Source organism: Balaenoptera musculus, chromosome 2 (genome assembly GCF_009873245.2).
Source record: "Balaenoptera musculus isolate JJ_BM4_2016_0621 chromosome 2, mBalMus1.pri.v3, whole genome shotgun sequence".
Taxonomy (NCBI): Eukaryota; Metazoa; Chordata; class Mammalia; order Artiodactyla; family Balaenopteridae; genus Balaenoptera; species Balaenoptera musculus.
The window spans coordinates 43,039,172-43,057,121 of record NC_045786.1 but is presented as its reverse complement, the minus strand read 5'-3'; the positions used below and the strand labels follow the sequence as shown (position 1 = coordinate 43,057,121).

The window sequence follows — 17,950 nt, the reverse complement described above, 5'->3', positions numbered from 1 at the left end:
CCACTTATATGAGGTAACTAGAATAGTCAAACCCATAAAGACAGAAAGTATCAATAGTAGGGTAGTTGCGAGAGGCTGGGAGTTGTTTAATGGATACAGAGTTTCAGTTTTGCAAGATCAAAGAGTTTCAGAGATCTGTTGCACAATGTGAGTATACTTAAGGCTACTGAACAGCACATTTAAAAATGGTTATTATGGTAAATTTTATGTTATGACTTTCTTTTACCACAATTAAAACTTTTAATTTAAAAAAAAAGCTAGAAATATGGAGCCGGAGTCATGATCTGGAGGAGCTCACTTGCCCAACTTTCCAACTTTATTCCTAATTGATTCCTAGATTGAACACTTGGTCACTCACACCTGGTTTCTGCCCTCTGAACCCTCTCTCTACTCCCCCCAGGTAGACCAGTAAAAAATGGTCATTTGCCTACAGGCCACCGACAAGATCTCAGTAAAGTGAGGCTTGAAGACGTCATTTTATTGTACTTCACTTTATTGCACTTTGCAGATATTGCATTTTTTACAAATTCAAGGTGGCAACCCTGCATCAAGCAAGCCTATCGGAGCCATTTTTCCAGTAGCATTTGCTCACTTCATGTCTCTGTCATGTTTGGATAATTCTTGCAATATTTCAAACCCTTCACCAGCAAAATGATTATGACTTGCTGAAGACTCAGATGATGGCTAGCATTCTTCAGCACTGAAATATTTTAAATTAAGGTATATAGTTTTTTTAGACATAATGCTATTGCACACTTAATAGACTACAGTATAGCGTAAACATAACTTTCATATGCGTTGGGAAACCAAAAAATCCATGTAACTCACGTTATCACGATATTTGCCTTATTGCAGTGGTCTGGAATGGAACCCGCAATATCTCCGAGGTCTGCCTGTACAGGGAAGAGTGTTCAGCTACTTGGACATCATGTCCCCCACGGTAGCTAAAGGAGGACTCCACCACTCTCTGACCCATCCTGTAACTACCTTCTCCTGCTAACGCAGTTCATTTCCATAGATGTTCTATTCTTGAAGTTCTTCACAACCCCACTGGGAGGAACAATTGTGGAGGCTGATTATTTTCCCAGGATGAAAGGCCCTGGGAATGACCTTCTTGTAACTTGTTGATCTGTATTTGTTCTTTTTCTTTTCTGCTGTGTTCATCCCTGATCCATGAAATCTTTCTTATCCTACCTTCTCACCAGTTTTGTCCCAGCTGTGGCCTAGTAGGTTCTAAAGTCACTCCCTGACTTACACGGAAAAGCAAGTCAGCTGAGCCGAGCCTGCGAGTGAAAACAACTCAAGTCCAAGTTGCATAACAGGGATGAACGTACACCAATTAAATGCTGCTAGGTCTCCAATGTAAACAAAACAGTCTGGTGAGTGTTTCTCTCACTCTACTACAGGGAGATTGTGAAAACAAGTCACTGGGGTTTTTTGGTGGGAAGAAAGCTTTATCTGACGAGAGTTTTAAAAAGTCCCATGGGGAAGCCAGGCCCTGAGCAGCCTGCCTCCATCAGACCTCTCCTGGCCTGGAAACTCATCACCATTTCATACTTTACTGCTAAAATAACCCACAGTTCTGGGTATTTTGTATACAAAACAAAGAAAGAGAGAAAGAATTAGGTAGTTGGGTTAAGCCACTTTTAATACTTAGCATAGCACAGTTGGGGTCCTATATTACCCTGGTGGGGCAACATAGTGTCTAAGGACAGGGGAGGGGAGCATATGGTGGGAAAGATATGGGGTAACGGAGACCAGGATTATAATCCAGGCCTTGCCACCTGCTAGCTGTATGACCCTGGACAAGCTGCTTAACCTCCCTCGGCCTTGGTCTCCTCATCCGTACACTGAGAATAACAACCCCTATCTCTCTGGGCTCTAGTAGTAGGAAGCAAGGGCAACCACACGTAAGGCTCCCATTCCCTGTCTGTCATACAGTAGAGACTCCATCAATGAGAGCTAGCGTATTGTGTTACTGTGGTCATTATTCAAACCCATGGGTGCTTAACACACTTGTCTAAATAAGCAGACAACTGTTGAATTTTCTTGGTGACAACAAGGGATCCTAAAATTAAACACTTGCTCATGGCTAGTAACAAGGCGGTATTTAAAAAAAATAAAATTAAAGCACCAGTGTGGGAGGCATTTTGTCCTTTATACTGCCTGATGGCTTTTGAATCTTGTCTTTAGTCCCTGAATCACAGGCATTAACGCTTAACTTAAACCAATACAGTTGACCTGGCTCGATCAAGACAAGGTTCTTTCCCCCCGTGATGGAAATGTACAGACTGAGCCCAGGGCAGGTGAAATGACTTAGATCTAAGAATAGACACCACTGGGTTTCCAAAGGTTCTGAGTGTCCATACACAATTTTAGAATCTATTAGATCCTTGCTGTGTTAATGAGGCCTCTTGCCGGGAATCCAAATTCCCTTTGTAAACTCCATTAACAACCCACAAGGCAGGTGGGCAGCTGTGAATGTGCTTATGGTTAATAATGTCTTGCCCAGAAAAGGGAAGCAGTGGGAAATCACATCCATTTGCATCACATGCTTAGAACATTAGAGAGAAAGGGGGAAAAGCATGTCTCCTTGGAGAGACATTAGGATGAGCTCAACTCCAAACCCCCCTCTACCTCCCATACCTGAAATAAGAGGCAATGGTAATTGGTAAAGACAATAAGGAGGTTTCTCAAATGCAGCAAACCCAAAAACTTTGGGATAAATGTTTTACCCATAAAAAGTTTGCCAAGTTCATTTATGTCCTCAGATGATTTTTTTTTTTATTGAAGTATACTTGATTCACAATATCATGTTAGTTTCTAGTGCACAGTGCAGTGATTCGGTTATACACATATATATTCTTTTGCAGATTCTTTTCCCTTATAGGTTATTCAAAATATTGAGTATAGTTCCCTGTGCTATACAGTAGGTCCTTGTTGGTTATCTATTTTATATATAGTAGTGTGTATACGTTAATCGCAACCTCCTAATTTATCCCTCCCCTTCCTTTTCCCCTTTTGTAACCAGTTTGTTTTCTATTGAGTCTCTTTCTGTTTTGTAAATACATTCATTTGTATCTTTTTAAAAATTTTTTTGGATTCGGCACTCTCACATGATTTTTTTGGGTCCCTCACAACTTTTTGCCTATTTGTTTGTTTTGCTTTTAATTGCCTCAAGAGAATTTTTCTTAGTAACAACACATGGAAAGTTTTGACTTTGAGAGTTCAGACTCTATTAATGATCCAAGTGCATTTTTAAAATGTTTTTGCTTTTAGAGCAAAAAAAAAAAAAAAAAAAAAGGTTTTGATTTTCCTATCTGTGCATCAGTTCAAATCAGCACAAAAAATTTGCTGAATATTACCCAAAACACCCGCGGTTAGGCTGAAAGTAGGGATGGAAAATTTCAGCCGCCAAGGAATTTTTTGGGGGGGTGGGGTGGAGGGGGCAGCAGCACAGGAGGACGAGGGCTGAGAGGGTGTCTCCAGTACCACTGGGAACACATTCTGACTTCTTACCCACAGTTGCCTAAGCGATGCTCCAATGCTTCCTGTTGTAAGTACAGTGTCGCCCCAGGGAGCAGAGCAAGTTGAGGGCTGAGCAGTGAACAACATTCCAGTCCCCAAATGCCATCTGTCACACCATAGAGCGTATCACCTCGACTATCTTGGTTTATCTCACCCCAAGTCTCCTGTCATCAGGGTCTGCTCAGCATAAGGACTTTCAGTGGTTTTAACCTTTTTGGGGTCATGAACCTCTTTGAGAATCCAGTGTAAAGCTTCCCCACAAGTGTGTACATACATCTCCATTACAACCTTAAAAGGTTGTGGACCCCTCCCCCTAAAGCACATCCAAAAACCTTTAGCTTCAAGTAGCCCAGTTAAGAAGCCCTCAATTTCTCTTGACATTCCCCAGGCAAATTCACGAAGCCCAGCTCTAAAGACTACACCTAAGTTTCTATGAGTGTCTAAAATAGATAACCAACAAGGGCCTACTGTATAGCACACGGAACTCTGCTCAATACTCTGTAATAACCTAAATGGGAAAATAATTTGAAAAAGAATAGATACATGTAAATGTATAACTGAATCACTATGCTGTACACCTGAAACTAACACAACATTGTTAATCAACTCTACTCGAATATAAAATAAAAATTTTTTAAATTAAAAAGCAATAAAAGAAAGTTTTTATGAGTGTCCATGAGCCACCTAATGCTTTAGTATCTTCGGATTTTATCTGTATGTCGGCAAAAATACACACATGCATGCACACACGTCACATATACACCACACATACACTGCTTGGCAAAAATGAAATGGGAAAGCCGAGCTGGGATTGGAACATGTTCATTTAGCTTATTCATTCCTGACACTGAAGCCGTTAGAGGGAGTAAAGGTAGCTTTGGCGAGCGCAGCCATGTAAAGAAGCCAGGGTTGGTTATGTTTTTTCCATTCAATAAACAGCACCACTGAATAAGTTTCACATGCTCAACACTCTCCTGCCCACATAAGAAATTTGCTACTAAACACTTACTGTTCCTGCACAAAGCCTATTTATTTTTAAATACTTTGACTTGTTTTTTTTGGGGGGGGTGGGTGGGTGGGTAGGGAGAAAGTGGAGGGGGCATTACTTTTGGCCTCTGGGTCCCTATCCTTCATCTTAAAAGTCTATGAAATAAAGAAATGAAGAACTAAACCAGAACTTTCGACCTAATCCTTTTATTGGCTATATAGGGCCATGAGTTGATTAGGTCTTTAGAATATCTTGATATTATGAACAAGCGAGTGTTTTGACCATTGGACACCTGCCTTACATGCGGACAGAAACACTCATCCTTGTTGGAAGGTACCTGGTCAAACCTCAAGAGGAAAGCAATCCAGTCCAACTCTGACATGACATGACTGGACATTTAAGCCTCATTATGCAGGATCCTAATCTACAACATTTGACTGCAAATGCTGGAAAGGATAATTTATGTGCTCAAGGGGACTCTAAGGGGAATGCTAATTGGGATGCAAGCTTCAGGCATAGCTGGATCCAGGGAGCCCTCTTGCCCTCTCTTTCCCCCTGGTCTACTTTCCTTTGCTGTCTTCATTCCTAGATCAAGTTTACTGCGTCTGAAAACAAAGATGGACACTGGAATCTGTGGGTATTCAGAGGTGTTAGAGCTAGCAGTCCTAGAAGAGAAAGTGATCTCTCTCTCCCTGCCCCAGCCCTCCAGCCCATTTTTCAAACCTCATGGCGGACTCTGGTTGTCTCACTCCTTGGGCCATTCACTGCAGACCACAGCCTTTCTCTGTGTCATGATTGGCCATGCCTGGACCACATGATCGTCTCTGCAGCCCACAAGAACCACCTGGGATGGGGAGAGGCAGTTTCCCAATGAAAAAAATGAGGTTCTGGACAGACAAAAGCAAACATCCACAAGAAAGACTCTAATGTGAGGCACTTTAACACTAAAGAATTCTCTAGCAATGAAGAACTCACTTCCCACCGAAGAGGAAGGACATTCACCTGTAGTAATCCCTAATCTAACAATAGCAAGTCACAATCCTCTACAGAAACCAAGCCCTTCATGGTGTCTGCTCTCACAGAAAGCTTCTTGTGGGTGAAAGGAAAAGAGGAAGTAAAGCCAATACTACTGTAAAAAGGAGAAATAAATAGTCTAGAAATAACTGAAGACAAAAAGGTTTCATGCTATTCAGGAAAATACCTCAAAATCTTTCATGTAAGCATAATACTTGCGTTACAGTTGAAAAGAAAAATAGAATGGGTCTGCTTTCACTAGTCAGGTGCAGTAAAGGGCTGGTAGTAAAGAAGTAACGAACAGTAGACTTTGAGGAGCTTATGGAAGGAAAATTCCCTCACATGCATCTTCACCTTCCCCACGAATCTTCTCTAGGTCAGCCTGGGCCTCTGGTCTTTCTTCCTATCACACATTATTCCTATTTTTTTTCCTATTTTTTTTTTTTTGGCTGCACCACGCAGCATATGGGATCTTAGTTCCCTGACCAGGGCTCGAACCCCTGCCCCTTGCATTGGAAGCACAGAGTCTTAACCACTGGACCACCAGAGAAGTCCCCCCTATCACACATTATGATGCTGTGTTCTAAAATCCCTGAGCAAAGATGCTCTCTCACACACAGTAAACATCCACAGGCCTCCACCAGCTCCAAATGGTATCGGTTTCTGCATTCCCATGCTCCCTTCAGGGAACCCTCAGGAGGATTCTTCTTCCTCTGCCCATGCTTAGCTGGGAGAAATGGTTTCCTTTCTTTTCCATTCTGCAGTTCCCATTCTTATGAGGCAGGAGCAAAGCCTCAGCCAGGACAGCACACTGAGAGGCCGGCTCAGCAGTGGTCCTCCACTCATTTCTGCCACTGTGTCCTGAGTTTGGGAAAGAGCCCTACCCCCTTCCCCAAGCAAATGCGTATCATTCAGAATCACAGTAGATAACACTACTTATTCTGGTTGTGGCATTCATGATGTGCAACTGCTTTCCTTCCCTCCTTTTTTCCTTTCTTATTTAATTTATTTGCTACTCAAAAGGCGAACGCCATCTGAAATTGATGGTCTGGAGCAAAGAACTGCAAAGAGAAAGCCACCGATGTGTTCGAGCTGGCTTCTGTGATCGTTGAGCCACAGAGGGTTGGGAGACGATTGCAAGGAGCAGGCAATTCACTCCACTTGAAAAATGTGCATTTCCAGTCTCTCTTAAAAAATCAGAAGATCTGGCAAGACTGACTTTGAGTTCCCACAGGGCAACGATGGCTGAGGACAAGGCAAGGCCCTTTGGTTCCCCAGTCTCCACAAAGCCTGCTTTCCTCATTTGCTAGCTGAGCCCTCGCAGGACTTAGGATTGCTACCCTGAGCAGATGTGGGAGAGGGCTGCAAAACAAGGGCACCAACGCTCACTGCCGGCCCAAAGCCTCTTTTCATGACGCCCTTCATTTATCTTCCGGAAAAATCCACAGCAAAGCCAATAGGCTGGTTTCCAGCTCCCACTGAATCTATCCAAACTAACCTGAGCTTTAGTAAATGTGGATGAGGCTAAAGTCACAAAAATATCCATCACCTAAATGCCCAATGAACTCATTCCAGATTTTCTAGATTGACAAAATAGTATGCAGTCATCTAAAATGATGTTTACTGTTTATGATACACAAAAAGGTTTATCATTGATAAAAAGCAGGTTTACCTAGAGTATGGTCTTAACTAGGTAAAAGTAAATACAAACAAAAAAGGCTGGAATGAAATATACCTAAACATTGACAATAATTTTCTATAGGTATCTGCTTACAAATTATTTATGCTTTCTTATTCTGTTTTTGTTTTTCCCAATTTTACTAAAACAAGAATACATTCTTTCAAAAACTGAACTAATATTAAGAAGCAAATTAAGAAGCAATGTGCTGGAACCCGGAAAGCCAATAAATATATCCCACTGGGGCAATGGCCATACTGTGGGGTACCTCTGACTTAATACAAACCAGATCGCCTGCTGCTTGGGACAGCTCTAGCACTTTCTGTACTTTGAGATGAGCCGCAGGAAGGGGTGTGCAGGCAAATAAGAGCCCTGCTCATCTAATTCAGGATGGAAGAGGTTGCTCTTCTCAGATCTACTGGATGGATTGCATCACAGGCTGAAAATCAATATCCAACCACTCTTGTCAAAAGACCTGCCCGTGTATTTAAATAAGTCAATCGCTTATTCCTGCCTCCGTTTCTACATTTGGAAATGGAGATGATACGACCACAAAGATGAACAGGACAGCGTTTATTGACCTCCACCACAACGTGATACCTAATGTCCAGGCAAAGCCTCGCTTGGTAGATTCCAGGCTCATTTTACTGATAAGGAAACAGGCTCAGGTCAACTGAAAACGTGTCTGAAATCCCGGTGGGCAGGTCTGTGGAGGAGCTAGGATTTGAATCTCAAGACTGTCAGACTCCAGAGCCCAAGCTCAGAGGCTTGCCCAAGGTCACTGAGGCAGTGAGCACAGCAGTGATTCCATGAATCAAGGGGCATGAATTATGAGTGAGTGAAAATGAATGAGAAACATCCACCAGCCAGGCAATATGGAAGTGCCAGATAAGAGCCACATGCATGTCTCCTAGCAAGTTGCTAAAACACACTGAAAATGGCATGTGACCAGCCGCTGGAGAGAGGGACTGGAACGCAGACAAAACAAATTGACGTTTTACAGCCTCATTTATTTACAAAAAAAAAAAAAAAAAGAAATTAACAAGGGAAACTTCAATATCAATGAAGTTTCTGTGCTTGCTCCCACGAGGGATGGCTTTTTAATTATTTTTTCAGATGAACTGCAGTCACAGTGTATTTGATCCATACCCGACCCACACTCTTTGGAGAGTTAAAACACATTTTTCCCCAATGTCAAGTTAAAATAAAAACTCATCAGAAACAAAATCACTCTGGGCTCCCAGGGCTCTGAAGAGAAATTTAGTTCTGTTTGGTTGCTGCCTGGTATTAGTGACCTTTGTGCTAAACAAACATTTGGCAGATGAAATCTGAGAATAATTCTCTTTGCATCATTAACCTGAATGTGGAGGTCTCCACTGGGTTTCAACACAAGTGATACACGAAGAAAAGTGTGACACATTCATGTCTAATATATGTGCCTCCCGACTGGGAGGAATTGCTCTGTGTATCTGGGTACCCTGCAAGGATCCCATTCTGGGGAAGGCAGAAGCCGTCCTCAAAGAATCCCCTCCTTCTAGTTGGCCCCTGCTCTACCTACAGCCTCCTCTCTGTCTCCATATCTTCCCGTGTGTGTGTATGCACGTGTGTGTTGGTATCACATGTATATCTGTCTGCCAAACACTCACACGACTCAACACAATCTGCTTTCACCTTGATCCCATTCTGCATTTTTAAAACACCATCATCCACATGTAATAAAACTGCACAGAACTATACACACACAGAAACACACAAATGAGTGCACATAAAACGGATAAAATCTGAATAAACCCCATGAATTGTACCCCCCATGCTCATTGCCAATTTTTTTTTGTTTTTTGTTTTGAATTTATTTATTTTTTTATTTTTGGCGGCATTGGGTCTTTGTTGCTTCACGCAGGCTTTCTCTAGTTAGGGCTAGCGGGGGCTACTCTTTGTTGTGGTGCATGGGCTTCTCATTGTGGTGGCTTCTCTTGTTGCAGGCTCAGTAGTTGTGGTGCATGGGCTTAGTTGCTCCACAGCATGTGGGATCTTCCTGCACCAGGGCTCGAACCCATGTCCCCTGCATTGGCAGGCGGATTCTTAACCACTGTGCCACCAGGGAAGCCCCATTGCCCGGTTTTGATACTGTACTACAGTGATGCAAGATGTTACCATTGCGGGAAAATGGATGAGGGGTACGGGGAACTTCCCTGTATTTTGCAGCAACTTGTGATTCTATAATTGTGCCAAAATAAAAAATTTTAAAAAACTACATCCTCTAATAATTCCTTGAGTACTTGGAAAAAACAAACAAACATGACAATGAAGTTCCTTATAGAAAAGTTAGGACAAAAGAGGCAGGAGTCTCAGCTTGTTTGATATTGGTCCTCTTGGTACCTGTTATGGGTTGAATCATGTCCCCCCCAAAATTCATATATATAAGCCCTAACCCCCAGTACCTCAGCATGTGACTTACTTGGAAATAGGGCTTAAAGAGGTAGTCGAGGTTAAATAAGATCATATGGGTGGACCCTAATCCAATCTGACTGGTGTCCTTATAAGAGGAGGAAATTAGGACACACAAAGAGACACCAGCGATACGTGCACACAGAAGGAAGACCATGTGAAGACACAGGAGGAGAAGGCACCATCTGCAAGCCAAGGAAAGAGGCCTCAGAGGAAGCCAACTCTGATACCTTGATCTTGGACTTCCAGCCTCCATAACTGTGAGAAAATAAATTTCCATTGTTTAAGTCACTCAGTCTGTGGTGTTATGTTATGGCAGCCCTAGCAAAGCAATACAGTACCCAAATCCTGCATGCCCCATTCACCTGTTATTGTCCCCTAGTAACAAGCCCTCCAGCCTTAGCATCCCTCGTAAAGAGGGAAACGGTGGCTGAGTGTGGCAGGAAACTGCATCAAGTAAGGAACGGAGGTCCCAGCACAGAAGAGTCAAATTTTAGGTGACCTTCCCTGCCCGTGACAGGCTGGTGCTCAGCCAGCTGTGGAGGTACCAAACGTGGAAGAGGGATCACAATTCCCCAGAGTGGACCCAGAGGGCAGAACCAGAGACAGTGCGTGGAAAGTTGTAAGGAGACAGATTTCCAGCACAACATAAGGGCAATTTCCTAATGGCTATCATGATTCCACACAGAATGAACAGCGGAGTGAGGGTATGCTGTCCACAGTTCTGGTGAGAGGTGAGCAGAACACGGAACCCACCAGCTCTGATCTGTGCTGATCTCTGCTTAAAGCACCATGAAACAGGGGCACAACCTCCTTCAAGAAACCCTGATGTGAACTGTTAGCCAGGCCCCCTCTTCTTTCTCCTGCCCTTCCTTCCTCCTCCCAACTCTCTATTCTGCCTTCACACCCGTTCTCCATTCCCATCGCACCTCTCCCCTTGGATTTGAGACACACGGCTCTCTTCTCACCTTCCTGACTCCTCTGATATCTATTTCCCAAAGACTTGAGGCTGTCTTGCAGAATGCCTCTACTTGCACCTGACCCCCTGGAGCATCCACCAGCCCTCTGCACCCAGCCCCACCCACCCCAGCCTTGCCACAGATCCCAGACGTACCTGGAAGAAACATCACTCTCATGCCCGGGGCTCAGCCCCATTCATTATCTTAGACAAGTTACTTAACCTTTCAGAAGCACAGATCACCTGTCTTCTTCGTTTATAACAGTAAAATTTAAAAAACAAACCCATGTTCAATGATAGAGGGCATTAAATATTACAGTATAGATCCACAAGGGAATATTCGTATGCAGAAAGAATATCATCAAAGAATATTTAGTGACATGGGGAAATGTTCATGAAATATTAAGAGAGGAATACAGTAGCAAAACATTATTTATTATAAACACATTTTTTGTGTGTGTAGAAAAGCATACCGATGCAGAAAAAAGGATTTTATATAACCATAAAGCTAAGGGTAATTATTCTTCAATGATTCTTTTTCTATACTTCCAAAGTTGTCAACAGTGAACGTGTAATACTTTTTAACTAGAAATAAAGTTATTTTTAAAAAATATCCTTACCACTCTCATTTGGAGCTTTTTCCTCCCCAAGGGAAAAAAAGAAAAAAAAAAAAAAAAAGACAAAACAAGGCACCAACCAATTGCCATAGCAATCTAATGAAAGGACCCAGCGAGTCCATTACATTAGCCTACTTACTCTTGCCTACAATACAACCGGCTGTGCTTTGAACTCGGAGAAACAGGGCAGCTAAGAAAACTGAGCTCATGGAAGGTCACAACATGGGTTAACGGCACGAGTAATTCCCAAAGGGTCGATTGGTGGACCCCACTCACGCCACCGTATCAAACGGTTCCCACCGCCACTCTGCTCCATCAGTCTCTCTGGGAAGAAGGAACGCCACGTGCTACCCACGGGTCACCGTCCAGCCACGCTGTGAGGCTTGGCTCCACACTGTGTGGTCCTGAAAAGCCTGCCAGCAGAGCCGTGTCCCCATTCATTGGGTTTTGTCCCCTGGTAATGAGCTCCCCTGGCTCCCTCCCCAGGCTGGGCAGGAATGGCCAGAGAACAGTGCCAGCAGGAGAAGCCCCTTGTGAATGACCATCAAGGAATCCAGGAGTTTGGCAGTGACTCAGCCACAAGAGGCTGAAGCAAACAGTGACTTGGGTGGAAAATATCAGCTTGATTTAATATGGAATGCTTCCCTTTCCCCCTGGCTGTAGGGGGTCTAGGACATGGCCACAGTTGTGCCGAAGGCACCCAGATGGTGACCCAGGGGAAGGGCTTGTCACCAGTGGCCTGTGGCCAGAGCGCTGCATAGTTATCGCCCCCTTCCCTGTTTACACCCGCAGGAAAGGAGCAGCTGTGAACAACCTGTGCTTCACACTGGCAAGATTTAGAAACCTTTCAATCTCCAGTTTACACTCACATGTCAGGCATATGATCAGATGGCTAGATGGGCCTCTCTCTCTTACCAGCTCTGCAAGAGCTGGAACCAAGGGGCACACGTGCTACGCCACCCCAGTGGATACCATCAACACCCACAGTCCCAGCACCAGTCCCTTCAGACTGTCTTTCTCTTGCAGGGAGTTAAGAGGCCATAAGTCATACCAATCCCATTCAGCAGGCTCCCCCAAATACTTCCCGAAGCCAAATTAAGTGGCTTCAGAAACTAGCTCCCTATTAGAGGAGATAAATGCTAAAATAGTCTCATGATCACAAATACTTTTTATGACCTGTACAATAAATGACTGAATCAGTTATGCTCTGCATATGCATGGTCTTTTTAAATTGTTCCTGGAGAATTCAAACCATGCATGGAATAAAAGGCCACCTACTGAGGCCAATCTGTGCAGAGAGCTTGCTCTCTGTTGCTCCCTGTAAACATAGACCCAGGAAACAAGTTCAGAAGCACTCAGGAAGGCCATCTCCACAGTCCTGTACTGTCATATTTTGGAATTTGGCCAGATGCCACCAAGATGCCCACACACCACACAAAAAGACACTCCCAACTCTGTGAATGTTGAACTATCATAGAGGAAAAGGATGCCCAATTAGAAATCTGGTTGAGACTTTCCTCCTACCAAAGACTCACTGTAAATCCCAGAAACAAGGTCTCAGAAAGAGAGAAGGGCCTGTGCCTGGTATGGTCAGCCCTGTGGCCCAAGCCTCCACCTCCCACAAAACCAAAATGAGGCCACGTCCTAAAGCTTTGTACCGACAGACCAGGTCCCATCCAGTGCCAGGAAATACCACAGCCTAACTCATCAGGGCGGACTTCTGGAAGAGGGCTCTGAGCCTGCTGTTCCAGGCAGGGGCCCCCAAGCAGAGGTGATTTACCACTGGTGTGACTTCAGGAGGCATTCTGGGGAGACATTTTTCTACTTGATTTCCTCATCAGAGACAAGAACTCAGCTTTTCACTCCCCATGTCCTTCCATGTGCCCTGATTTATCTATTTGCCATTACTGCTACCAAAAAATATCTATCCTAGGGTCCCAGAGTGATATCGGTCAGGTCAGAGACCAATGGCCCGGATGGACCTGGGGAGACTCTTTTGGCTACATGCTGTGGCCCATGTCCTGGTCTGCAGCAGACTCACAAGGAGGGGCTTTCACTGAAGCCTTAAAAGCATCAAAATGTAAATGATTTCCTTAGACCCCTCTCCCCACTGTGCCCACCTTCACACACAATTATGGAAACCCCTAACCACAGGGAGAAGCAGCTAGCCATCTTCGGCCTGAGCAATCTTCTCTTCTACTTTGTGTTTCACAGGTAGGTCCACAGGGGCTCCATCCCTTGGATGGGGAGATACATATTCTCCACCTTTCTTTCCTAGAGCCTGTTCACAGAGGGCTGAGACATACGACATATTGATTCAACAAAGTCATCTACACCACAGTTGGGACAGAAAGTCACAGAGTAAAATTAGCATTCAGGTGTGTAGCTGTTCTGAACCCTCCTGTCTCAGAAAGCTTGGGCAGCGTATGGTGGAAACTTGGCAGATAGGAAGCTTTTTGACAAATTCTTATCAAATTCTATTTTAACCTAAACTTCATATTATAATTAACTTTATACTCCAAGGCACACCGCTTTTGGGAAGCACAAAGCTTCCGTGGGTGGATATAATTTTTTCAGAGCTTAGCACCCAGTGACTGGGGGCACGTCATACAATCCAACAGCTTGTGGGAGGCAAAATTAAACTTGGTAAACAAGAAATGGAGATGCTCGGCAGGCCAGCCCTCACCCTACAAATGACCACGCGGCAGTGCCTAGAAGCAGTGAAGGAGCCACGTTTGCTGTAAGTGTAATTCACCACTTGGATGTTTCTTAACCCAACACCTGCAAATGGCTTCCATCCTTCCAGTACAAAATAGCAGAAACCATTACAGCACAAAACATTTTTTCAAAGTTCACATGTACCTTATTTCTTCCCAAATATGCAGTTCCAGTGCATACCCCGTTACAGAAAAAAAAAAAAAAATTACAAAAAGTTACCAACTTTGAATAATACCAAACGCTGGGCATGCAATCCCCTTTCTCTTTGACCTTCAACAGGACAATGACCAGGAGATCATTTTGATGATTAAAAACAGGGTTTCCAATGTGTAGATCCCCAAGTATTCTTCGGTGGCTAATGCCGGATAGCCCGAAGTCCAAACACACACACAAAGGCAGATAAATAAACATAAAACTTCCCCTGACCGTGGCTTCCCACTCAAGGTTTATTGAGGCTCTAGCACAGCAGAGGTCAAATTCTGCTGCACATTGGAATCACCTGGGGAGCTTTTTAAACACTACATGCCCAGGATGCACCCCAGACCAACTACCCCGAAATTTCTGGAGGTGCAACTCAGACATCAGCATTTTCCAAAACACCAGAGATGTGTATCCAAGTCTGAGAATCAGTGCTCCGGGAAAATTAACACTTCAGGGGCCCACGTTTCCTTCTCTTGTTAACATGCCCTGGTTACTGACACAGAGAATCAACCAAAAGGGAACCGCGCCCCCGGCTCTGGGGCAGCTCCTTACCTATGTAGAGCGAGGAGTCCTTCCTCCGCACGTGGTCGTCGATGTAGGAGACGCCCAGGGGCTGCACGGGGGTAGCACCGATGCCCAGTAGCACCTGGGCCCCAATGAGCAGCAAGTACATCATGTTGGTGGCGGTCCGGCTGCGGCAGATGAGGTCCGGGTCGGGCCCCTGGTCCCCGCCCGAGCCGTTGGCGGCGCAGACATCGCGGCCCTCGGCACCCCAGCGGATCTCGCCCGCCTCGTACTTGTACTGGTGGGTCAGGAACTCGGGCAGCGCCGACAGCAGCGCGCCCAGGGCCATGACGATGCCTCCGCAGCCGATGAGGCGCGGCCTGTGCCCGCGCGCCCCGAAGTAGCTCACGAAGAGGATGAGCGCCAGGTTGCCGATCTCGAAGCTGCTGGCGATCACGCCCACGTCGGCGCTCTGGAGGTTGAACCTCCGCTCCAGGGTGGTAAGGACGCTCACCTGTGGGGTGCAAAATGCAATCTCAACGCCAGTGCTGATGGAAACCACCCGGGAGGCCCCCTTCCCGTCGCGCAGCGCACCTGCCCATCCCGGATCCTCCCGCCTTGCAGTTTTTTGTTTTGTTTTGTTTTGTTTTTACCAGCTGTGCCAAATGATTTAAACCTTAAGAGTCCAAAAACCGTTTACTTAGTATGATAACCCTAATTTAATGGTTAAAGAATTAACTTCCATCGGGGAAGAAGTTTTCCTTGGCATCTGTTTCCATTCTGAAAGATTCTGCCTCACTGCATAAGAACGACCTCTGCATCCCCACGGCCGCCACCATTTAAGGCTCACGAGTCCTGTGAAAGTCCTGAAGTCCACAGCTTTCACAGGCTTTCTCCCAACTACATCTTATTTATGAAGTCCATGCTGGAGGATATAGAGTCCACGGGCTTTTTACCAGGAGGTTATTAGCAAAGCATACTGAAGAAAATAAAAACACAAGGAAACAAAAACCTGGGAAGGGAGCAAAATGGACAAGCTAGATTAGCTCATTAGGATAATCATTAGTTCTTTGCTTCCTTCTGGAAATTTCTAAACAGTGGACATTTCCCTAGAGGTAAAGACATCCCTGAAGCCCTGACCTGTGCACTCTAGCCCCACCAAGGTCCCTCGGGTGGTAGAGTTTGATGACTTTCCCCACCTTTGCATCTTTGTCTGCCCTTCACCTGTTTAACAAATATCTACTGAACATCTGCTGTTGGCTTCACAATGCCCTAGACACAAAAGATAGAAACAGGAGGAAGGGAGGACACCTGGCCTCAAAGATGCCACCTAGCAGAAAGGTAGACATGTATGTTGGTTACATGTTACATTCATGATGCAAAATCACAGTAGGAGGGTCAAGAGGAGGTGCATCATTTTAAGGCTCCTTGAGGTGGAGAGAAAATGCAAATGGCCTCCCTGTCCTGCTGTTTGCAGGTTCCACGCAGGGTATTATCAGCAAGACGGGAGTCCCTGTCGTAGGAGTCCTAGTTGGGCAGGGAAGAACACTCCAGGCAAAAGGAACAGGGTGAGCAAAAGTTGGGTGGCATGACTTCATAATGGAATGGAACATATGTAGTGAAAAGATGGGTTGGCAACAGACTATAAAGAGCTACAGAGGCCACCCTAAAGGAATCAGACAATCCCCTGCAGTGTGGTGGAGAGAATGCAGGGCCTGGAGGGAGGAGCAACGGGTTTGAATCGCACCTATTATTTCCTTAATTAGCTCTGTGACTTTGGTCAAGTTACTTAACCTCTTCAAGCCCTGATTTCCATGAAAGAGGAATAATAATGCCTACCTGGCAGGATGGACGCGAAGATTAGACATAACGTATGAAAAGTCTGTTAGCACAGAGCAGCCTTTCCCTACATGGCCAGAGAGCATCGAGAGAGGTGGGGAAGCTGAGGGGTGCAGAACCAAAGCTCTGGGGTTAGAAAGCCTGGGGCCATCGTGACTGTGTGACCTTGGGCAAGTCACCCCATGCTTTCACTGTCCCATCTGTAAAATAGGTATGAGCGCTACCTCTTAGAGCTGGTGCCAGGCGTAAACACATGTATGTATAAATGCTAGGTAAGGGCTATCCACAGCCATGATCACCATTTATCCTCGGGTATGGGGAACAGCAAAGGCTCTAAAAACATGAGAGTGACTCAGGTATGGTCAGAGTGTGGAGAATGGATGGAGTGGAAGAATGCAGGAGTGAATGCCAGCAGAGAAAAAGGCTGGGCTAGTATTGAGAGAAGGGAGAAGAAAAGGTCAGTACCATGGCAATGGAAATGAACGGGAAAATCTGAGAAGCATCAAAGAGGCAGCATTACATCTTTGGGGAGATCTGGCTGCCTCTGCTGAGTGACTGGGCATGTGCTGCTAAGGAAAGTAAGGAAGAAGAGTCAGTGGATCTAGCCTTCCTCCAAATGTATAAACATGGGCACTGGTGTCAGCATCCCTGCATCCACAGCCTCTCTGCAATGTCCACACACACACACACACACACACACACACACACACACACACACACACACACACACACACCCCTGTGCTGATTGGCATGCCTCTATTCTATTTACCTTTATTATAAAAAAAGACACTAGCCCAGTAACTCCTGTAGCCTCATTTCAACCCCACACATTTAAACAGACTCCTTTAACCCAGGGGTTTTCAATGCTACCTTCAGATTGGATGCACTTGGGAAAGCATTAAAAATTTCAGATGGGGCTTCCCTGGTGGCGCAGTGGTTGAGAATCTGCCTGCTAATGCAGGGGACACGGGTTCGAGCCCTGGTCTGGGAAGATCCCACATGCCGCGGAGCGGCTACCCTCGTGAGCCACAACTACTGAGCCTGCACGTCTGGAGCCTGTGCTCCGCAACAAGAGAGGCCGCGACAACGAGAGGCCCGCGCACCGCGATGAAGAGTGGCCCCCGCTCACCGCAACTGGAGAAGGCCCTCGCACAGAAACGAAGACCCAACACAGCCAAAATAAATAAATAAATTAATTAATTAAAAGAAAAATTCATGTAAGTGACATAAAAGAGTTTATTTAAAAAAAAAAAATTTCAGATGCCTGGTCCCTCTGTGAGTTTCTAAGCCAGGGCAACCTGGGTGCTGGGATGTTGTTAAAGCCCCCCCAGGTGATTCTATGTGGGTTAGCACAGCGCTAACACAACAACACAAACTACTGCAGCCTTTCCATCAGCACTGGGCCTGGGGGTGAGCTCTGCAGGGCAGTACTCAACACTGGTACAGGTCCCCGATCA

The 17,950-nt window shown here is 45.2% G+C and overlaps 1 protein-coding gene across 1 annotated transcript in view; it reads right to left on the bottom strand.

Annotated features, from left to right (window-relative positions):
• The window catches only part of SLCO3A1 (solute carrier organic anion transporter family member 3A1), a 301,208-nt gene that overhangs the window by 223,781 nt on the left and 59,477 nt on the right, over window positions 1–17,950 (bottom strand). Inside the window, exon 2 of the mRNA XM_036841983.1 lies at window positions 14,703–15,168. Within this exon, the coding sequence (XP_036697878.1) occupies window positions 14,703–15,168 (466 nt within the window). The remainder of the gene's footprint in view (window positions 1–14,702; window positions 15,169–17,950) is intronic.